Source organism: Salvelinus fontinalis, chromosome 26 (assembly GCF_029448725.1).
Source record: "Salvelinus fontinalis isolate EN_2023a chromosome 26, ASM2944872v1, whole genome shotgun sequence".
Lineage (NCBI taxonomy): Eukaryota > Metazoa > Chordata > Actinopteri > Salmoniformes > Salmonidae > Salvelinus > Salvelinus fontinalis.
Genome location: NC_074690.1, coordinates 35032219 through 35056906, shown reverse-complemented (window position 1 = coordinate 35056906; position 24688 = coordinate 35032219). Strand labels below are relative to the sequence as shown.

The window sequence follows — 24688 nt, the reverse complement described above, 5'->3', positions numbered from 1 at the left end:
GCCCAAACAGATCCACAGATGATGCAATCTCTATTGCACTCCACACAGCCCTTTCCCACCTGGACAAAAGGAACACCTATGTGAGAATGCTATTCATTGACTACAGCTCAGAGTTCAACACCATAGTGCCCTCAAAGCTCATCAATAAGCTAAGGACCCTGGGACTAAACACCACCCTCAGCAACTGGATTCTGGACTTCCTGAAGTGCCGCCCCCAGGTGGTAAGGGTAGATAACAACACATCCTCCATGGTGATCCTCAACACAGGGGCCCCTCAGGGGTGCGTGCTCAGTCCCCTCTTGTACTCCCTGTTCACTTATGACTGCACGGCCAGGCACACTCCAACACCATCATTACATTTGCCGATGACACAACAGTGACAGGCCTGATCACCGACAACGACGAGACGACCTATAGTGAGTAGGTCAGAGACCTGGCCGTGTTGTGCCAGGACAACAACCTCTCCCTCAACGTGATCAAGACAAAGGAGATGATTGTGAACTACAGGAAAAAAAGGACCGAGCACACCCCCATTCTCATCGACGGGGTTGCAGTGGAGCAGGTTGAGAGCTTCAAGTTCCTTGGTGTCCACATCACCAACAAACTAAAATGGTCCAAGCACACCAAGACATTTGTGAAGAGAGCATGACAAAACCTACTCCCCCTCAGGAGACTGAAAAGATTTGGTATGTGTCCTCAGATCCTCAAAAGGTTCTACAGCTGCACCATCAAGAGCATCCTGACTGGTTACATCACTGCCTGGTATGGCAACTGCTTGGCCTCCGACCTCAAGGCATTACAGAGGGTTGTGCGAACGGCCCAGTACATCACTGGAGCCAAGCTTCCTGCCATAAAATTGTCAGACTCTAGCCACCCTAGTCCTAGACTGTTCTCTCTGCTACCGCACGGCAAGCGGTACCGGCGCGCCAAGTCTAGGTCCAAGAGGCTTTTAAACCGCTTCTATCCCCAAGCCATAAGACTCCTGAACGTCTAGTCAAATGGCTACACAGACTATTTGCATTGCTCCCCCCTCCCCTTTACACCACTGCTACTCTCTGTTGTCATCTATGCATAGTCACTTTAATAACTCTACCTACATCTACATAGTACCTCAACTAACCGGTGCCAACGCACATTGACTCTGTATCGGTACCCCCCCTATATATAGTCTCGCTATTGGTATTTTACTGCTGTTCTTTAATTACTTGTTACTTTTATCTTTGATTCTTATCCATATTTTTTTGAAAGTGCACTGTTGATTAGGGGCTCGTAAGTAAGCATTTCAATGTAAGGTCTACACCTGTTGTATTCGGCGCATGTGACTAATACCATTTGATTTGGTTCGATTCCAGGCTGTATCACAACCGGCCGTGATTGGGAGTCCCATAGGGCAGTGCACAATTGGCCCAGTTTTGTCCGGGTTAGGGTTTGGCCGGGGTAGGCTGTCATTGCAAATAATAATTTGTTCTTAACTGACTAGCCTAGTTCAATAAAAAATACAAATGTATAGTGGGCAGCGAGGTGTGGTTCAGATGCTCGTTAAAACCCACTGTCAATATGCCCTATTCATTCATTGTTATGCTCACAAACTAAACTTGGTTTAAGCACCGGGGACAACCAGTATTCAAGACTAAATGTTTTTTTTTTTTTATATATCTATTGACAGTTTTTACCCGGTCATGCAAAAATACATCCATGATTACTGAGGTTGACAATACCATTCGGGAACCGGGATTAGAGCAGTGCATGCTGTGCACGAAGGCCTGAGATCATTGTTTTTGATCGACTCATACAGTAACTGAGCCCTTTTGGGATAAAGATTAAATTGCTCAGAGCAATGCTCTGAAACATGTATTTAAAAAGAATTGGACTCACAGAACCACTGTTTCAGACCCTACAGAGCAAATCTCTTGATGTAAGGCATTCATGTGTACGGGTTGATAGTACACGGAATCCATCAAAAGCCATTAGAAGTGATGTGAAGTATCAAGGGATATACAGTATGACAAATGGGATGACTGTGGCTGTGATGACTGAGCAGGGACAACGCTGACAATGACCCAGGCCTCCTGAACAGATACTGACGACTGTACTTGGAAATACTTGATGGAATCATACTACACATGACCCAGAGGTGTGCTGACATGACAAGCCTTGACTTCTTTTGTGTTCTTGATCATGGGTAATTTCCCAAGTACTCACAGCAAGAGGGGTTTCCTGACAGAGATTTCACACAGCTGATCCAAACATACCCTTTCTTTGACCAGAGGTTGAAAAATGAGCTGCAGGTAGTCTATGCTGATACCTACTTCCACAAACCACCAGGTGAGCAGCTGCAATTATTAGTGAAAAATTACCTGACCACCACTTTACCCGAGATATGCAAGCACCTGAAACAGATGATCACCATCCGTGTTACAAGTACATCAGCTGAAAGGTCATTTTCCATTCTGAAAAGCATTCAAACCTACCTACGCAGAGATGCACTGTCCAGCTGGTGGTGCTGACGAATAGCGGAGGTGGGAGACCACGCTCTCCGGTAACTCTCCGTGGTCCTGAATCAATAGTTAGTGTGCCTTGTTTTAATGAACATCTTGGGGTTACCACAGGTTAACATCAAATCAAGCTTTATTTATTTACACAGCACATTTCAGACATAGAATGCAACAGTGTGCTTCACAAGAAAAAATAAATGAAAACAAAATGTAATATTTACTATACAATAAACAAGAGGATAAAAAGCAAAATTATGATTTTTTTTTTTAAATGACAAAAAAGCACCCTAAGGAAAAGCAAAGCTAAAAAGGTAAGATAAGTTTTATTTTGAAAATGTCCACTGTTGGCCCCCCTCAGGTTCTCTGGCAGGAAATTCCTGGCAGAATTGTAACTAAAGGCTGCCTCTCCATGCATCTTGGTCCTAGATTTTTGGATAGTTAAAAGGCCAGTGCCAGAGGACCTGACGGACCTACTAGGCACACAAATTAAAAGCATGTCTGACATGTTGCACAATGTGGATTGATTTAAAAACCAATAGAATAACCTTAAAATAAATTCTAAAACTCACAGGCAACCAGTGCAGAGACCTTAAAACCAATGCCATGTGTGCTCTCCGTCTGGTCTTGGTCAGTACCCATGCTGCAGCATTCTGTATGTTTTGCAGTTGACCAAAGGCTTTCTTGATATCACTTTCCTGAGCATGTCTATGTCAACCAAGAAGAGTAGGGCACATATCAAACTTCTCATCAGGTCTTGCTTGACTGGTACCCAGCATAATGTTTGTTACCTTATCTCTGGAATATGCCGCAAACTCATCACATTTAGATGTGGAGGAAAGTTCACATAGGCTTGTGGGGGTAGGATTTATCAGGCCATCAATGGTCGAGAAGAGCACTCTAATTCTTCTGATTATTAGTGATCAAGTGAGAAAAATGCCAAGTTGCCAAGTTGCTCTCAGAATATCAAAATGGACCTGCAACTTGGACTTTCTCCACTTCCTCTCTGTAATTTCCGTTTAATTTATTAGTTTCCTCACTCATCCAAGGGGCTCCCCGTTTGGATTTGGCCTTTTTTAACTTTACTGGAGCTATAGCATCAATGTTTGCCCTCCATTTTCTATTAAAGTTATCAACTAAATCATCACAAGAGGAAGGCAGAATAGCTGATGGAGTATTGTTCATACACTCAATAAAATCTGTCGCAACTTCAGAGGTAAGATAGTGTTTCTTAATAATGTGTTCAGTATTACCCTGTGCTATGGCAACAAGGTAGTAGGAAATACAGTGGTGATCAGATAAAGCAACATCAACAATAGTGGATATTTCAGTAGAAAGTGCTTTTGGGCCCAGTAACATGTTGGATAAAGTCCATAGAGCTCAAAATATTCAGAAATTAAATTGCCTTTTAGTCAGTCAGTCTCTTTGTCAACAGGTATATTAAAATCGCAATGATTTTATCATAGTTTTCAAAGACAATAGACAATAGTTCAGATAAATCAGTATAGAAAGTGGGGCAGTGCTTTGGAGGCCTATACATGGTTATGGCCAGCACTGGTGGCTGACATTTAAACAGTATACCATGATGCTTAAAAGACACAAAGTTGGCAAATTAAATAATGTCCTTACAGCTGAGAGCATTAGGAAAAATACAGGCTGTCCCCCCACCCTTTTCCCATTTTCTGATAGAGTATGAAAAGCTGTAGTCCAGGGGGAGGCGTCAATAAGAGCGATACTATAGTCGGAAGGCAGCCATGTTTCAGTGAGAAACATGCAATCATTTCGAGAAAGGTTTTACGAGGGATTGCTCTAACATTGAAAAGTGCCATATTCAATGAGTGTGGGCCACTCTGCCTCGAGGTAACCAATGAAATAACTAAATTAACGTGACAACCACATTTTCTGACAGTCTCCAATCTATCAGAATGGTAGGAGATGACAGTTTGTATAAACTCACTAGAAGGTGGAGTTAAAAGAACATCAATTAGGTTACTCACGATAACCATAGTGTCATTTGTATAGGAGTTGATATGGTTTCCAAGTCCCCTGTTGCTTATTTTTACAGGGAGAACTGGAGCACTACCATATCCTGTCTAACAGTCTCTAAAACAGTTTGTGATGTTGCTGGAAATAATCCTGGAACTCCGGTGGTTAGGGTGAATCCGTCTCTTTTAAAAAGTGCTGGTTGCTCCCACAGCAAATCAAGTTGTCACAAAAATCATTGCAAAGTTTCTTCAGGCACTTGTTTAGGGCAAATAGTAAGGCTGAAATGTCCAGAGTCCCTTCGGTAGCACGGGAGGGGGCCAGAGATAATTATTATCTTACCTGTGCTAGCGAGGGCCTTTAAAAATGTGTTGTGGTCCTCCTTCAGATCACCTCAAATGAAGGTTGTTAAAACCTATGTGAGTGACGATGGTGTCAATATTGGAGTAGTTGGCCAGAACCGTGGGCAGGAGAGAGCTCACATCATTGACACTGCTTCTGGGTGACAGTGGACCTGTCGGTCCACAGACCGTAGGCAGGCCAAAACCTCTCACCATCGAGCTGCCCACAGTGATGGAATCTGATAGGGAAATGACCTGCTAAACTGTGGTGGACACGTGCTGTTGGTATACATCCAGGATCTGTGCTGATTCCTGGGGCTGGTAGGTCCGTCTCAAGCGAGGCAAAGCTGTTTGATAGCCGGATCGGATCTTCTCGGATAGATGGGTGGCCAGACTGCCTCCCCGAACTCCTACGCCTTGCGAGCGTCCAGTCTCCCATGGGCCACAGAGTTGTCTGTTGGATTGGGACAGATCAACACCGCCCGACTTAGAGTTGTTTAAAACTGAGATTCGATTTGCCTGGGATACAGCAAGGTCGGTGTACTTTGAAAGCAGGTTTTTTTCTCTCAGCCGAGCTAACAGCCAGAGGATCTCTTCCCTAAGACACTAGATGGTGGTGCATTTAGAGCAGACAAATCCATGTCCAATTTCCAGTACCACCTTATCGTTATCTTGTGATTGTGTGAAAATCGTCTCACACCTGAGGCATTTGTGCTCAGCTGTGGATAAAAACACCAGTGGGCTAGCACTGCTAGTGTTAGCCCGCTCCATTTTCTTGATGTCTAGCAGCTAACTGCTACTTAAATGTACTTAACAGGAAACCGGGACACAAACTTGCAGTCCCAGCAGTAAAGGCTGACCACGTCACTGAATCAGTAGCAATACAAACTTTAGCTACTACTACAAGCAATTTAATGAACATTATTTCATTTAAACAAACCGAGTGTAGGCAGTACACTGCTCTGTTGCGCGCTCTTCCGGGGGCTTCTACCTATAGTTAGCCTACAAATTTCGCATTAGGCTATTTTAATATTGCTGCTCCGGAAAACTCTTTTAGAACATTATTACATTTTGAGGATACCGATGGTGATTTGAACTTCGCCAACTAACTTTAACTTACATTGGACCATGCTGTGTTGGTCATTTAAGTGTTTGTTACATTTTTATTTGTGTACTTAAACAGGACATACACTACATGACCAAAAGTATGTGGACACCTGCTCGTCTAACATCTAATTCCAAAATCATGTGGAGTTGGTCCCGCCTTTGCTGTTATAACAGCCTCCACTCTTCTTGAAAGGCTTTCCACTTATGTTGGTACATTGCTGCGGGGATTTCCATTTAGCCACAAGAGCATTAGTGAGGTCGGGCACTGATGTTGGGCGATTAAGCCTGGCTCGCATTCGTCATTACAATTCATCCCACAGGTGTTCGATAGGGTTGAGATCAGGGCTCTGTCAAGTTCCTCCACACCTATCTTGACAAAGCATTTCTGTACGGACCTCACATTGTGCACGGGGGCACTGTCATGCTGAAACAGGAAATCGTCTAGAATGTTGTATGCTGGAGCGTTAAGATTTCCCTTGACTGGAACTAAGGGACCTAGGCCAAACCATGAAAAACAGCCTCAGACCATTATTCCTACTTTTTGCATGCTACGCGCTTCAGGATTCTTGTATGGCCTACCACTTCGCAGCTGAGCCGTTGTTGGTCATAGATGTTTCCACTAGACCGGGGAAGCTCTAGCAGAGCAGAAATGTTATGAACTGACTTGTTGAAAAGGTGGCATCCTATGACGATGCCATGTTGAGCTCTTCAGTAAGGCCATTCTATTGGCAGTGTTTGTCTATGGAGATTGCATGGCGGTGTGCTGGATTTTATACACCTGTCAGCAATGGGTTGTGGCTGAAATAGCCAAATCCACTAATTTGAAGGGTGTCCACATACATTTGTGTATATATAGTGTGTGTCCAGTTTTAAATCTGATAATTTGGCAAACGTCTGTGTTTGAATTTATTCTGGCGCTGTGTGACACTTGTCTTTTGGAACTGTGTCTGAAACGATGTAGGCTATGGTTTATCGGTCTTATACTGGCTACTACGATGCCCTATAAAAGCATTTCTAATGGCTTATAGAACAAACAATGCAATTATCACAACATAGGTTGTGATAATTGGGGAAGCCCTCCCGTGGCTTCCCCATTGATTTTAACCACACACCCACACTCTTTCTGTTAACTCCGTTGAATGTACTTTTACTTACATTGTATCCCATAAGTAATGTGACCATAAGTTTACGATCCTCTCGCTCCTCTTTTCGCAGGGAGCGCATACAGAGAATGCATAGATAATGGAACGTGGGCTCTGAAGAGCAACTACTCCAGTTGTGAACCCATTTTGGAGGAGAAGGTTGGTAGGACTTGTGTATTCAGATCAAGGTCTCCATGTTTTTTTCCTGAGGTTTAGGCTGATTTCTTTTGATTTTTCCACAATGTCAAACAAAGAGGCACGGAGTTTGAAAGTAGGCCTTGAAATACATCCACAGGTACACCTCCAATTGACTCAAATGATGTCAATTAGCCTATCAGAAGCTTCTAAATCCATGACATCGTTTTCTGGAATTGTCCATGCTGTTTAAAGGCACAGTCAACTTAGTGTATGTAAACTTCTGACCCACTGGAATTGTGATACAGTGAGTTATAAGTGAAATAATCTGTCTGTAGACAATTGTTGTAAAAATGACTTGTGTCATGCACAAAGTAGATGTCCTAACTGACTTGACAAAACTATAGTTTGTGGAGTGGTTGAAAAACGAGTTTTAATGACTCCAACCTAAGTGTATGTAAACTTCAACTGTGTATGTATGTATGTATGTATGTATGTATGTATGTATGTATGTATGTATGTATGTATGTATGTATGCAGTACCAGTCAAAAGTAAATTTTTTACTATTTTCTCATTGTATAATAATAGTGAAGACATCGAAACTATGAAATAACACATATGAAATAATGTAGTACCAAAAAAGTGTTAACTCAAATTTAAAATATATTTTGATTTGTTTTTCTTCAAAGTTGCCACCCTTTGCCTTGATGACAGGTTTGCAAACTCTTGGTGTTCTCTTGGCATTCTCTCAACCAGCTTCACCTGGAATGCTTTTCCAACAGTCTTGCAGGTGTTCCCACATATGCTGAGCACATCTTGGCCTCTTTTCCTTCACTCTGTGGTCAAACTCCAATAATATAATTGGGTTGAGATCAGGTGATTATGGAGGCTTGGTCATCTGATGCAGCGTTCCATCACTCTTCATCTTGGTCAAATAGCCCTTACACAGGTGTGTTGGGTCATTGTCCTGTTGAAAAACACATGACTGTCCCACTATCGCAAACCAGATGGGATGGCATATCGCTGCAGAATGCTGTGGTAGCCATGCTGATTAAGTGTGCCTTGAATTCTAAATAAATCACACACAGTGTCACCAGCAAAGTACCCCGACACCATCACACCTCCTCCTCCATGCTTCACGGTGGGAACCACGCATGCAGAGATCATCCATTCCCCTACTCTGCGTCTCAAAAAGACCTCATCAGACCAAAGGATAGATTTCCTTATTATTGGTGTCCTTTAGTAGTGGTTTCTTGAATCAGGCCTTCATTTGACCATGAAGGCCTGATTCACACAGTCTCCTCTGAACAGTTGATGTTGAGATGTGTCTCTTACTTCAACTGTGTGAAGCATTTATTTGGGCTGCAATTTCTGTGGTGCAGTTAACTCGAATGAACTTATTCTCTGCAGCAGAGGTAACTCTGGGTCTTCCTTTCCTGTGGCGGTCCTCATGAGAGCCAGTTTCGTCATAGCACTTGGTGTTTTTTTGCGACTGCACTTGAAGAAACTTTCAAAGTTCTTGACATTTTCCACATTGACTGACCTTAAACCATGCCTTAAAGTAATGATGGACTGTTGTTTCTCTTTGCTTATTTGAGCTGTTCTTGCCATTATATGGACTTGGTCTTTTACCAAAAAGAGCTATCTTCTGCATACCATCCCTACCTTGTCACAACACAACTGATTGGCTCAAACACATTAAGAAGGATAGAAATTCCACAAATTAACTTTTAAGAATGCACACCTGTTATTTGAAATGCGTTCCAGGTGACAAGCTCATGAAGCTGGTTGAGAGAATGCCAAGAGTGTGTAAAGCTGTCATCAAGGCAAAGGGTGGCAATTTGAAGAATTTCAAATATACAATATATTTTGATTTGGTTATCACTTTTTTGGTTACTACATGATTCCATGTGTGTTATTTCATAGTTTTGATGTCTTCACTATTATTCTACAATGTAGAAATTAGTAAAAATAAAGAACATCCTTGAATGAGTAGGTGTGTCCAAACTTTTGACTGGTACTGTACACTAACGTTCAAAAGTTTGGGGTCATTTAGAAATATCCTTGTTTTTGAAAGAAAAGCTATTTTTTTGTCCATTAAAATAACATCAAATTGATCAGAAATACAATGTAGATATTGTTAATGTTGTAAATGACTATTGTAGCTGGAAACGGCAGATTTTTTTTTAATGGAATGTCTACATAGGAGTACAGAGGCCCATTATCAGCAACCATCACTCCTGTGTTCCAATGGCACGTTGTGTTAGTTAATCCAAGTTGATCATTTTAAAAGGCTAATTGATCATTATAAAACCCTTCTGCAATTATGTTAGCACAGCTGAAAACTGTTGTTCTGATTAAAGAAGCAATAAAACTGGCCTTCTTTAGACTAGTTGAGTATCTGGAGCATTAGCATTTGTGGGTTTGATTACAGGCTCAAAATGGCCAGAAACAAATAACTTTCTTCTGAAACTCGTACGTCTATTCTTGTTCTGAGTAATGAAGGCTATTCCATGCGAGAAATTGCCAAGAAACTGAAGATCTCGTACAACGCTGTGTACTACTCCCTTCACAGAACAGTGCAAACTGTCTCTAACCAGAATAGAAAGAGGAGTGGAAGGCCCTGGTGCACAACTGAGCAAGAGCACAAGTACATTAGAGTCTCTAGTTTGAGAAACAGACACCTCACAAGTCCTCAACTGGCAGCTTCATTAAATAGTACCCGCAAAACACCAGTCTCAACGTCAACAGTGAGGAGGCGACTCCGGGATGCTGGCCGCCTAGGCAGAGTTGCAAAGAAAAAGCCATATCTCAGACTGGCCAATAAAAAGAAAAGATTAAGATGGGCAAAATAACCCGGACACTGGACAGAGGAAGATTGGAGAAAAGTGTTATAGACAGACAAATCTTTGTTTGAGGTGTTCGGATCACAAAGATGAACATTCGTCAGACGCAGAAAAAATTAAGATGCTGGAGGGAGGAGTGCTTGATGCCATCTGTCAAGCATGGTGGAGGTCTGGGAGTGCTTTGGTGGTGTTAAAGTGGGAGATTTGTACATGGTAAAAGGGATCTTGAAGAAGGATGGCTATCACTCCATTTTGCAACACCATGCCATACCCTGTGGACAGCGCTTAACAGGACAATGGCCCAAAGCACAGTTCCAAACTATACAATAACTATTTAGGGAAGAAGCAGTCTGCTGGTATTCAATCTATAATAGAGTGGCCAGCACAGTCACCGGATCTCAACCCTATTGAGCTGTTGTGGGAGCAGCTTGACTGTAAGGTACGTAAGAAGTGCCCATCAAGCCAATCCAACTTGTGGGAGGCGCTTCAGGAAGCATGGGGTGAAATCTCTTCAGATTACCTCAACAAATTGACAACTAGAATGCCAAAGGTCTGCAAGGCTGTACTTGCTGCAAATGGAGGATTCTTTGACGAATGCAAAGTTTGAAGGACGCAATTATTATTTATAACCTTGTCAACGCCTTGACTATATGTCCTATTCATTTTGCAACTCATTTCATGTATGTGGCGGCAGGTAGCCTAGTGGTTAGAGCGTTGGGCCAGTAACTGAAAGGTTAATGGATTGAATCCCCGAGCAGACAAGGTAATCTGTCGTTCTGCCTCTGAACAAGGTAGTTAACACACTGTTCCCCGGGAGGCTGTCATTGTAAATAAGAATTCTCAACTGACTTTCCTAGTTAAAACCAGGATAAATAAGTGTTTTCATGGAAAATAAGGACATTTCTAAGTGACCCCAAACTTTTGAACGGTAGTGTATACAGTGGGGCAAAAAAGTATTTAGTCAGCCACCAATTGTGCAAGTTCTCCCACTTAAAAAGATGAGAGAGGCCTGTAATTTTCATCATAGGTACACTTCAACTATGACAGACAAAATGAGAAAAGAAAATGCAGAAAATCACATTGTAGGATTTTTTATGAATTTATTTGCAAATTATGGTGGAAAATAAGTATTTGGTCAATAACAAAAGTTTATCTCAATACTTTGTTATATAGCCTTTGTTGGCAATGACAGAGGTCAAACGTTTTCTGTAAGTCTTCACAAGGTTTTCACACACTATTGCTGGTATTTTGGCCCATTCCTCCATGCAGATCTCCTCTAGAGCGGTGATGTTTTGGGGCTGTTGATGGGCAACACGGATGTTCAACTACATCCAAAGATTTTCTATGGGGTTGAGATCTGGAGACTGGCTAGGCCACTCCGGGACCTTGAAATGCTTCTTACGAAGCCACTCCTTCGTTGCCCGGGCAGTGTGTTTGGGATCATTGTCATGCTGAAAGACCCAGCCACGTTTCATCTTCAATGCCCTTGCTGATGGTAGGCTTTGTTACTTTGGTCCCAGCTCTCTGCAGGTCATTCACTAGGTCTCCCCGTGTGGTTCTGGGATTTTTGATCTTGTGATCATTTTGACCCCACGGGGTGAGATCTTGCGTGGAGCCCCAGATCGAGGGAGATTATCAGTGGTCTTGTATGTCTTCCATTTCCTAATAATTGCTCCCACAGTTGATTTCTTCAAACCAAGCTGCTTACCTATTGCAGATTCAGTCTTCCCAGCCTGGTGCAGGTCTACAATTTGGTTTCTGGTGTCCTTTGACAGCTCTTTGGTCTTGGCCATAGTGGAGTTTGGAGTGTGACTGTTTGAGGTTGTGGACAGGTGTCTTTTATACTATAACAAGTTCAAACAGGTGCCATTAATACAGGTAACGAGTGGAGGACAGAGGAGCCTCTTAAAGAAGAAGTTACAGGTCTGTGAGAGCCAGAAATCTTGCTTGTTTGTAGGTGACCAAATACTTATTTTCCACCATAATTTGCAAATAAATTCATTAAAAATCCTACTATGTGATTTTCAGGATTTTTTTTCTCATTTTGTCTGTCATAGTTGAAGTGTACCTATGATGAAAATTACAGGCCTCTCTCATCTTTTTAAATGGGAGAACTTGCACAATTGGTGGCTGACTAAATACATTTTTGCCCCACTGTATATAATCTAATTAAGTTACATCTATAAACTTTTTTTATATATATACTGTAGTTATTCCATCGGGGGAGCCTAAAGATAAATAATCCACTTGTTTAGAGACAAAAATGTCCATCAGTTTTTAATAATACAGTCAAATTTAAGGTTAGTGTGTACAGGGCAACTGGCTCTAGACTGCTCCCCCCCCCCCCCCCCCTCCAAATCAGTTAATGACATTAGCAGCTACTTTCTTTTTATGTTTCAAAAGCAGCTACTTCAAATATTAGCTCAACATACAAAGCTCTGATTTCTGAAATTCACAAGAAAATTGGAAACAAATAAAATCCTAGCTTTTTGTAATGTTTGTTCATTGTTACTAATCCAGTCAGCTAAAGTAGGTAATTTATCAGAATGTTCCACATTTCCATGTTTAGTTTTATTGATATCTTTTGAAGGTGAATTCTGCATTGCAAATGCATGTCTCTGTCAACGTGTATGTACAGGTAACTGCCAAAATAATGGAAACCCAAGTAAATGAGGTATATAAAGTACATTGAAAGCTGGTGCTTCCACACAGGTGTGGTTCCTAAATTAATCACGCAATTAACATCCCATCATGCTTTGGGTTATGTATAAAAATGCTGGGCAGGCAATTACTTCGGGCATTATTTTTGCTACCATGGCTATTCCCCCATAGGATGACAATGCCCCCATCCACAGGGCATGAGTGGTCACTGAATGGTTTGATGAGCATAAAAACGATGTAAACCATATGCCATGGCCATCTCAGTCACCAGTGCCTGAGACAGCGTTTTCCACCACCATCAACAAAACACAGAATTATGGAATTTCTCGTGGAAGTACGGTGTTGCATCCCTCCAATAGAGTCTCAGACACTTGTAGAATCTATGCCAAGGTGCAGTTACCTGTATAATTTTGTGTTAATCATTTTGTGTCTTTCGAGATTTTGAAGTAGAACTTGTGATATTCTCTCCTCAGAGGAAATATCCAATGCACTATAAGGTTGCTCTGATCATCAACTACCTAGGGCACTGTATTTCTGTGGGAGCTCTTGTCGTGGCCTTCGTTCTCTTCTTATGCTTAAGGCAAGTACAGCCATAGTACCCTTCTAAATTAATTTGCGGTACATGTGACCTCTTACAAAACAATGAGCAACATTTATTTGAACTGCAGGATTGCCCCCCATTAACACATTTAATGTAAAATGAAGAGGTCCCTCTCAGTTGAAAACACACGTATGTTGAGTATATCTCAAAACCTTCACTAATCATATATTTCATCTAGATTATAGATGATTTTTTGGTGTCTTTGTATGTAAACTGTGTTTTGATGCTTGTTAATCTAAAAAAGGTCAAATATAATATCAAGTAAATTGTACCCAAGAATAAAATGTTGTCGCCTACTTTAGGAATATGTTTTTGATTGGAATATTGTAATTTTAGGTATATAAAACATTGTTGTTTTTTCAAATTTCTAATGTTCTGTATATTTCTAGGAGCATAAGATGCCTTCGAAACATAATCCACTGGAACTTGATAACAACCTTCATTTTGAGGAATGTTATGTGGTTCCTACTTCAGCTGATTGACCACAATATACATGAGAGCAATGAGGTAACATTCGTTACATATTTTTTTTTTTTTTTTTTTTTACAATTCACATGAATGTTAAGCTTTTCATTGCACTAATACCTAACTCATTTTATGTCTTTCTACAGCCTTGGTGTCGCCTTATAACAACGATATATAACTATTTTGTGGTGACCAATTTTTTCTGGATGTTTGTTGAAGGATGCTACCTTCACACAGCCATTGTGATGACTTATTCTACGGACAAGCTAAAGAAATGGGTCTTCTTGTTCATTGGCTGGTGTAAGTACTGCACATGTCAGACTGTGACATGTGACTGATAAGAAACACAAGCTAGGAACACACGAATTTCACTACACTCGCAATAACATCTGCTAAATATGTGTATGTGACCAAGAAAATTTGATTTGATTTAATATCAATCATAAAACCCTAGATAGCAGCCATACACACAGCAGCATTAACACTGTCTAAATATGAAACATGAAATGGTAAATGTTTTTTTTCCCTATTTTGTCAATCTGTCAATCATATATGAGCCATTATGACAGTCTGTTAAAAAAATAAATTTTGTTATGTTAGTCTTATTCTAAAATTGATTAAATAAAAAAAATCCACATCAATCTACACACAATACCCCATAATGACAAAGCGAAAACAGGTTTTTATAAATGTTTGCACATTTCTTAAAAATACAAAACAGAAATACCTTATTTACATACGTATTCAGACCCTTTGCTATGAGACTCGAAATTGAGCTCAGGTGCATCCGGTTTCCATTGATCATCCTTGAGCTGTTTCTACAACTTGATTGGAGTCCACCTATGGTAAATTAAATTGATTGGACATGATTTGGAAAGGCACACACCTGTCTATATAAGGTCACACAGGTGAAAGTGCATGTCAGAGTAAAAACCAAGCCATATGGTCGAAGGAATTGTCCGTAGAGCTCCGAGACAGGCTTTTGTCGAAGCACAGATCTGGGGAAGGTTACCAAAACATTACTTCAGAATTGAAGGTCCCCAAGAACATCATTCTTAAATGGAAGAAGTTTGAAAGCCCACAGACTCTTCCTATAACTGGTCGCCCGGCCAAACTGAGCAATCGGTAGAGAACGGCCTTGGTCAGGGAGGTGACCAAGAACCTGATGGTCACTCTGACAGAGCTCCAGAGTTCCTCTGTGTAGATGGGAGAACCTTCCCGAAGGACAACACTCTCCACCAATCTGGCCTTTATGGTACAGTGGCCAGACGGAACCCACTCCTCAGTAAAAGGCGCATAACAGCTCGCTTGGAGCTTGCCAAAAGGCACCTAAAGGACTCTCAGACCATGAGAAACAAGATTCTTTGGACTGACGAAACCAAGATATAACTATTTGGCCTGAATGCCAAGTGTCACGTCTGGAGGAAACCTGGCACTATCCCTAGGGTGAAGCTGTCACGCATACTCCCACTCTCCCTCTCTGGCGCTCGAATGCGCCAGGCTGCCCTTCATTACGCACACCTGACATCATCATTACGCACGGCAGCGCTCATTGGACTCACCTGGACTCCTTCCCTTTGTTGATTGCCCCATCTATAACTGTCTGCTCCCCTGTTTGTTCCCTGTGTCTGCATTAATGTCGTTATGTGTTCATGTCCAGACGCTGTGCTGTCCTGTTCCATGTCTGTTGCCATTAAATGTTCACTCCCTGTACCTGCTTCTCGTCTCTACCAGCGTCAATCCTTACAGAAGCATGGTACCACAAAGCAAAAACCAGATGGGATGGCATATCGCTGCAGAAAGCTGTGGTAGTTATTTTTTTGTACACTGGCCCCTTAATAACTCAAGGGTTTTATGAAAGTTGTTGATCTATGGAGTGATCTACACTAGTTTGTGTAGTGTTTTTATTAATTCACTCCACATCACAAAGCGTGAATGCTACAGTACATGCTTGAGTAGACAAGCTTAGACAATGCAGCTAAATATTAGCAAAACATTCCCCACAAAGCATTTTGTGAGATTAACAGAAGTGTCTAATTTCAAGAAAAGAGAAAATGCTATTGGAGTGCGCGGAAGTTCGAGGTGGTTGTACATCAGTTCAGGCCTGCGATTGAGCGAGAGCTTAATGGGACAGGCAGCAGATGCCCCCAGTCATCACCACATAATTATCCACACTCACCTAGAGCTGAAGTGGTAGTGAAAGCACATTGCATGTTAGAAACCAACTCCCACAATGGAGAGGCTCCTGAAACTGCACTGGAGCACGCTTCAGTCATTCAGCTCAGCTCAGCTCACTGCTGAGCCATTTTGACATTTTCTTTATATGACATGTAATGTAGGACTATGTATGCAATGGGATAAAACATAGATCTGGATGGATCTGTAAATAGGTCGCATTTATGTGAATCCTTTGAACATATTGTACGTTAGGGTATAGGATATAGTACAGTATAGTAAAACACAGAATAGTTATTAGGGTATAGGATATAGTACAGTATAGTAACACACCCAGTATAGTTATTAGGGTATAGGATATAGTACAGTATAGTAACACACCAGTATAGTTATTGGGGTATAGGATACAGTACAGTATAGTAACACACCAGTATAGTTATTGGGGTATAGGATATAGTACAGTATAGTAACACACCCAGTATAGTTATTAGGGTATAGGATATAGTACAGTATAGTAACACACCAGTATAGTTATTAGGGTATAGGATATAGTACAGTATAGTAACACACCAGTATAGTTATTGGGGTATAGGATACAGTACAGTATAGTAACACACCAGTATAGTTATTAGGGTATAGGATATAGTACAGTATAGTAACACACCCAGTATAGTTATTAGGGTATAGGATATAGTACAGTATAGTAACATACCAGTATAGTTATTAGGGTATAGGATATAGTACAGTATAGTAACACACCCAGTATAGTTATTAGGGTATAGGATATAGTACAGTATAGTAACACACCCAGTATAGTTATTGGGGTATAGGATATAGTACAGTATAGTAACACACCAGTATAGTTATTAGGGTATAGGATATAGTACAGTATAGTAACACACCCAGTATAGTTATTAGGGTATAGGATATAGTACAGTATAGTAACACACCAGTATAGTTATTAGGGTATAGGATATAGTACAGTATAGTTACACACCCTGTCACGCCCTGGCCTTATTATTCTTTGTTTTCTTTATTATTTTAGTTAGGTCAGGGTGTGACATGGGGAATGTTTATGTTTTGTTGGTTTTGGGTGTTTATTTGGTAAAGGGGTTATGGGGTGTAGTAGATGGTTTTGTGTTGAGTGTATATGTCTAGCGTTGTCTATGTTGGTTAGTTATCTAGGAGAGTCTATGGTTACCTCAATGAGTTCCCAATTAGAGACAGCTGATTTCGGTTGTCTCTGATTGGGAGCCTTATTTAGGGTAGCCATAGGCTCTCATTGGTTGTGGGTAATTGTCTATGTAAGAACGTTAGTAGCCTGTATGTTTGTGCACAACGTTTGTAGCTTCACGGTTATTTTGTTGTTTTGTTAAAGTGTTTTTGTGTCGTGTTCATCTTCGTGTTAAAATAAAAGAAGATGGCATATTTTCCAACTGCTGCATTTTGGTCCGTTAATCCGCCACACGATCGTGACACACCCAGTATAGTTATTAGGGTATAGGATATAGTACAGTATAGTAACACACCCAGTGTAGTTATTAGAAATCTCATCTTGGCCTCAAAATGGAATTAACCAAAGGTTGTTCACTCACACTTGTTAATTCAGGTGTGTAGTGGAGGGGATGTGGAATTGTTACAGTCCATTGGTTTCACAAGTGGGAGGTACATAGATTTCAGCAGTGGGATGTATTGGTGTCAGCAGTGGGATGACAGAAGGAATTGATTTTGTAGCTTCAAGAAGATGTCTTTATTGTGTATAAGTAAATAACCTTGCACAGTCAGTTGGTGCTATCTACACAATGTAGAACATCTTCCAAATATTGAGTTTACCCTCAGTCCATCACAGTTCCACTGATGATCAAGTGGTTTTCAAGCGCAGGTCTCAGCTTTGAAGTAGAATCCTATTTCCAACATTGAAGTATGATCTCTCAATTCAGACATTACAGTGACTAGACTTGGTTCTTACTCTCGGGCATCATCAGTTCTAATAAGTATGTCTGGCATGGGGGTAACCTTAACATAGACTATCTTCTCTTTTTTGTTGATTAAAGCAACTATCCGTTGTCTAGGTCAGTTGGTGCAAAGACCGACTTGTCATGCGTTTCATGTAGTCTTTTCGCATCATAGTATTATTTTTGTTCTCGAGAGGTTCATTTTAAAGTGAATTTGAAACTCATTACTGCCATCCTCTTAATCAGTAAATTAAGTAAACAAAAAGCAAATTAAATATTTTCTCCTTCACAGAGAGGAATCGCTTTGGTGGATTTTGTTACTTCCTTTCTACTAACAAATATTTTAAACACTTTGTTTTGAGTAGTCAGGGTGGTTAGTTTAAGTTAAATACTAATTGGGTCATGTAGTTTACCTGTTGGTCTTCAAGGAGATAATGAACACATAATAACATTTTTAAACACGTTGATTTAGTAGATCCACTCCAGCCAGTTATAAAAGTTATCAATGTCATCAGTGCCCAGCTTCTTCAGATCCTTAATGATCACTTATTAAGAAATGTAGGAAGTAGAACAGATTTCACTTTATCTGTCCAACACTGGGGACCAGCAAGATAAGAAGTCCTTAAGCCAGATCAAAGTAGAACTGGAAGGATCCAACTGGCCTCAATGGATCCCTTTATTTCATCTCTGTAATAGCTTCTAAATGCAGCAGTCTGATTCTAATTAGCCTAGTTTTTACTGCACTTAGCTCAGGGCTAACAGCCTCTTTATCCCTGGGCTAAGATACATCGCTCTGGAGCAGGGTTAGCACCAACTTTCACAATATTGGCAAATAAAAATTCATTTTTGTATTTCTTTCAGGTATTCCATGTCCTATTATTGTTGCTTGGGCCATTGGGAAGCTTTATAATGAAAATGAACAGTAAGTGCACAATTTCAATTTAAACAACAACAATGAAATCTCAAGCATTAATACATTGTTTGTGTTGTAGGTATTTCGTTGTATCTGACTAACCATTTTATAAGCTGAGGGTCCATCAAAGGTGAAGGTTAATGACCTTTGATAGATTGCAAAGAAACCTATACAGACGTAGGATCTTAATTTGAGCAGAAAAATGATCCTTTAGCGACAAGAAATGTTAATTATTATGTGGATTATAATTCCTTGACATTTCTGTACAGATTGATACAGTTTTCATAAGGAAGTCTGACATTTCAAAGTGGAAATGAAAACTACACATTCAAAATGTCCTGCATTGCAGGAAAGTTCTGCTGCAACAGGGTGATCAGATTAAGATCCTACACCTCTACATGAATGCCATTGTACATTTGTTAGTCACAGATAAACCTTGAAAGATGTCTTATATCCTTTGTAGTACAGTGTAGTACTTGAATCCTTTTAGTATTGTGGAGCCACTACCAGTACGGATTCAAGGTGAATCAGCAATTTACTGTATTATAGGTGTCAAAGGGGCATTCACTGTAGCATTTACAAGAGGATCATTAATGTAATCTAAAGAGGTTATGAAAGGCAATTGATAGCTCAGTTTATTTGAAAATGCAATTGCTGTCCTTTTTAATAGAATAAAGTCAGACTGCAGTTCAATAGTTAGAGGTCATGTTGTATATGTTTTGACTGTGATGTTTATGCTACAATTATCAAGGCACTTCTTGGCTAACCAAAAGAGTACATTTCATCTCCAATTTTATTTCAATTATAGCAATTTCTAACTTGGAAACTCTGGAAAGTAATGGAATATAGATTGATTCAAAGGATGTTGTTTTATATGCAACACTTCAAAAAGCCATTATTTTAATGTGTGTCAACAGATGCTGGTTTGGGAAAGAACCTGGAAAGTATATTGACTACATTTATCAAGGGCCGGTCATCCTTGTGCTTTTGGTAGGTAACAAGACTATTGTCTCTCACTGTTTAATTTCTTTGCTGCCCTAATGCAACTGCAACAAATTTCACTTCCTTTAGTTATTTTTTCATTACTAAAACATCATGTTCTACATAATGAACTCCTAATGAAAGTTTTCCATCTGTGTTCTCTGCTAGATAAACTTCGTTTTCCTCTTCAACATAGTAAGAATCCTTATGACCAAGTTGAGAGCTTCTACCACGTCAGAAACTATACAGTACAGGTGAGTCACTACTCCTGTGGGGTTGTTATTTGAAATATCGCATGCCATATTAAGATTACTTGACCTCCATTTAATATTCACTCGGGGGGGCTCCCGAGTGGCGCCGCGGTCTAAGTCACTGCTTCTCAGTTTGATTCCAGGCTTTGAGTCCCATAGGGCGACGCACAAGTTTGATTCCAGTTTGAGTCCCATAGGGCGGCGCAATTGACCCAGCGTTGTCCGGGTGTAGGCCGTCATTGTAAATAAGAATTTGTTCTTAACTGACTTGCCTAGTTAAATAAACGTTAAATAAAAAAATATTATATTCTGCATTTTGCCTCCATTGCTTCCCGCAGTGTTTTTCAGTGAGACAGTGGAAGTGTTCGTTAACGTTGAACCATTGAGTTTTAACCGATGCTTTTTTTGCCCTGTAGAAACTCAAAGAGATTCTCTATAGCAAGTTTGAGGAGTTATAAGAGTTAATTATTCAAACCAAACTCATTTAGACCTCAGAAGGAATCCACCCTAATGCCAAAGGAGGATTCTTAAATACATTTTGACTGTCCCAAAATGTTGCAAATATAAAGTCATCCAGAAGTGACATTTTGCTGAGAGGAACAATCTCTTCCTATCATTTCAGCAGAAAGGCTATGTGACTGAATGGGAGAGAGGCACGGGTCTTTCCAAGAGCGTTATCACCACAGAACACCCGTATCTGGTTTCCTAACATTTTGTTATTCCCTCTGATGCTGGTGCCTTGAAGACAGTCAGGGGAAGAAAAAAGAAACACCTGACAAACCAATGCCGTACACTATAGGATTTGCCAAGAGTTACACTAATTCATAGAGAATAAGGGAACGTCCGCTCACTTTTTGGTTGCTTCATACGCAAACGTTTTAATAAAGGTGACACAATAACATTTCAAACAACATGGTCTTTGTCCTAACATGGTCTTCGTCCTTAGTCTGATACATTGTATCGTGATGTGAGACTGCCAACCCACAGTTATTGCAGTTATTACAACCTCCCCTCAACATTCACAGTTTATGGAGCAATTAATGGGGCATTTGTTTAACAAATCCCTCCTACTCAACGAAGTGATAATAAGGTCAGCTGCTTTATAAGGGGTGAATCACTTCAATCTGTAATCAACTTGCACGCATCATTACATAACATTCCTGTAAAGATATGGCCCCACACACACACACACACACACACACACAACATTTTCCATGATGATCGTTTCTGTTTGAAATAGAACCCCTCTTTTTATTTACAAATGATCTGCTGATGTTGCGCAGTGAGAATAGCCTTTTGCATATTATTCCCGGAACAACTTTCATTGTCCTCGATTCACATTGAACCTTTTATTCCTAGTGGATTATTTGAAAACTCAAAAGGGGGCATCTCAATTCCCAGCAAAGTCTACAGACCTCTGTCCTGTAGAATAGACCTCTGTTACTCCAATGCTGATATTGCTGACATTGGGTTCCCTACTCAAAGTCAAACAGTGGATTTATATCATACAATAGGTGCTATTTGATGTGTTAACAGGGCCATCAACTACTTCACTGCTTAGGTAGATTACCTAAAATCACACCGTAATTTGAGGAAATTAAGAATGAAAGACTGTCTCCCATAGAGATTCTCCATTTTCAACCTGATACTCAAATGGACCTCTTATATTGTCAGATGTTTGTTCTGGCCACAAAACCCTAAGCAATTTTGTCACGGCCGATGCTGGAAGAAGACCAAGGTGCAGAGTGGTGAGCATACGTAATTATTTTTATTTGAATGTCGCCAACAAAACAATACGACCGTGAAGCTTAACAGGGCTATGAAGCCTCTAACAAAGTTAACTACCCACCCTGAAAGAAGGGAAAATGGGCTACCTAAGTATGACTCCCAATCAGAGACAACGATAGACAGCTGTCCCTGATTGAGAACCATACCCGGCCAAAACATAGAAATAAAGAAACATAGAAAACAAAACATAGAACGCCCACCCCAAATCACACCCTGACCAAACCAACTAGAGACATAAAAAGGCTCTCTAAGGTCAGGGCGTGACCCCTTTCTATCATCAACCTGCTGGAGTCAAGCCCAGTTTTAAGAAATTTGCATTTTTATTTTATTAATCACATTTTCACTCTGAAACAAATACCTATTGCTAGCAATCCTTGAGTGGCAATCGGATTATGTGGACTCACTATAAAATATCTGACCAATAGGTGATATTTTCCAATATTGTACATCTCCCTCCTAGTTGATCTGATAGGAGCCTAGTGAGGAAGTAGTCTCATAGGAGACTTTACTAACTTTACTAGCTATGAATATGTATCTCTGATATTCATTATTTGGGGTCATTTATCAACATCCTTTGTGAGAAATGGTAAGTAGCAAACAATCTCCCAAAATAAATTTGAGGTCTTGGAGTGCTTTTTTGTATTGACATACACTACTGGTCCAAAGTCTTAGAACACCTTCTCATCCTACTCATCATTTTCATTATTTTTACTATTTTCGACATTGTAGAATAATAGTGAAGACATCAAACTATGAAAACACACATATGGAATCATGTAGTAACCAAAAAAGTGTTAAACAAATCAATTTTATATTTGAGATTCTTCAAATAGCCACCCTTTGCGTTGATGACAGCTTTGCACACTCTTGGCCATCTCTCAACCAGCTTCACCTGGAATGCTTTTCCAACAGTCTTGAAGGAGTTCACACATATGCTGAGCACTTGTTGCCTGCTTTTCCTTCACTCTGCGGTCCGACTCATTCTTAACCACCTCAGTTTGGTTGAGGTTGGGGATTTTGGAGGCCAGGTCATCTGATGCAGCACTCCATCACTCTCCTTCTTGGTAAAATACCCCTTACACAGCCTGGAGGTGTGTTGGGTCATTGTCTTGTTGAAAAACAAATGATAGTACCACTAAGCCCAAACCAGATGGGATGGCGTATTGCTGAAAAATACTGTGGTAGCCATGCTGTTTAAGTGTGCCTTGAAAGTAAATCACAGACAGTGTCACCAGCAAAGCACCCCCACACCATAACACCCCCTCTTCCATGCTTTACGGTGGGAAATACACATGCGGAGATCATCCGTTCACCCAAGTCTCACAAAGACACGGCGATTGGAACCAAAAATCTCCAATTTGGACTCCTGTAAGGGCACAGGGCGAGACCCAGATGCAGACACGGGAGGCAGATGGTTTGCGTCTCTGATATTTATTATAATCCAAGGGGCAGGCAAGAGAATGGTCATGGACAGGCAAAAGATCATAAACAAGGTCAGAGTCCAGGAGGTACAGAGTGGCAGGCAGGCTCGTGGTCAGGGCAGGCAGTATGGTCAGACCAGTAGGTTCAGAGTCAAGACAGGCAAGGGTCAAAACCAGGAGGACTAGCAAAAGAGAGATAAGAAAAGCAGGAGCAGGGAAAAACACACTGGTTGACTTGACAAGACGAGAAAAACTGGCAACAGACAAACACGGAACACCGGAATAAATATCCAGGGACTAATGGGGAAAACAGGTGACACCTGGAGGTGGGTGAAGACAATCACAAAGACAGGTGAAACAGATCAGGGCGTGACAGACTCCAGACCAAAGGAGAACTTTCCACCAGACGAATGTCCATTGTTTGTGTTTCTTGGCCCAAGCAAGTATCTGCTTATTATTGGTGTCCTTTAGTAGTGGTTTCTTTGCAGAAATTCACCCATGAAGGCCTGATTCACACAGTCTCCTCTGAACAGTTGATGTTGATATGTCTGTTACTTGAACTCTGTGAAGCATTTATTTAACCTGTTGGGGATGGGGGCGCTGTTTAGACTATTTATGCTAATTTGGCTAATTTTTGAAACGGCTTCCCACAAAATCCTTGATCGTACAATATGCATATTATTATTATTATTGGATAGAAAACAGTCTATAGTTTCTATAGGAGTTGAAATTTTGTCTCTAAGTGGAACAGAGCCCATTCTACAGCAATTTCCCTGACATGGATTCAGATTTCAGAAATGTTGGCCACTGTTCTGAAGTCAGTTAAAAGGGCACTGATTTTGCTATGACTATATGGACACTTCTTACGTCTTCCCCTGGATGCCTTTACGTGATGACGATTCCAATGGGGTCGATTGCGCGTTCACAGGCACTACAAATGAAAAAACCCTGTAGCTAGCAAGTCTTTTCTTGCTGCGTAACGCGCGTGGAGGACACCGACCCTCTCCTGTTCCAAGCGTTAGTTTAGCCTGTTATATTTCTCCGGTCATCTTTTCACTCATTATAGGAGTTAAAAACATCATAAGGTAGTTAATTTAAAGCGTTTTATAGCAATTTATATCCGTTTAGTGCGATTTTGGGACATTTATTTCTTTAACGCTGTGAATAGGTGGGCACGCTTTCAGTTCATCCGAACGCAGTTGGCATTTTCACATGGCAAGAGGACAGCTTTCCACCAAAAGACGATTCCTCCCAAGAAAGGATCCTTTGCCCAAGATACTGATGGAAGAACAGCTCAAGGTAGGACATTTTTATTATGATAAATCGTGTTTCTGTCGAAACATTTTAGTGGCTTAGGACGCCATGTTTTTTGACGTAGCTTCGCTTGGCGCAAACTGTATTGAAAAGTAAGGATAAATTAAAAAATGTAA

The 24688-nt window shown here is 40.7% G+C and overlaps 1 protein-coding gene across 1 annotated transcript in view; it reads left to right on the top strand.

Moving 5' to 3' along the window:
- Positions 1-24688, top strand: part of LOC129824178 (corticotropin-releasing factor receptor 2-like) — an 87113-nt gene that overhangs the window by 54393 nt on the left and 8032 nt on the right. Inside the window, exons 3-9 of the mRNA XM_055883610.1 lie at positions 7139-7224; positions 13182-13288; positions 13699-13816; positions 13921-14074; positions 18766-18826; positions 19735-19807; positions 19967-20052. Coding sequence (XP_055739585.1) covers positions 7139-7224; positions 13182-13288; positions 13699-13816; positions 13921-14074; positions 18766-18826; positions 19735-19807; positions 19967-20052 — 685 coding nt within the window. The remainder of the gene's footprint in view (positions 1-7138; positions 7225-13181; positions 13289-13698; positions 13817-13920; positions 14075-18765; positions 18827-19734; positions 19808-19966; positions 20053-24688) is intronic.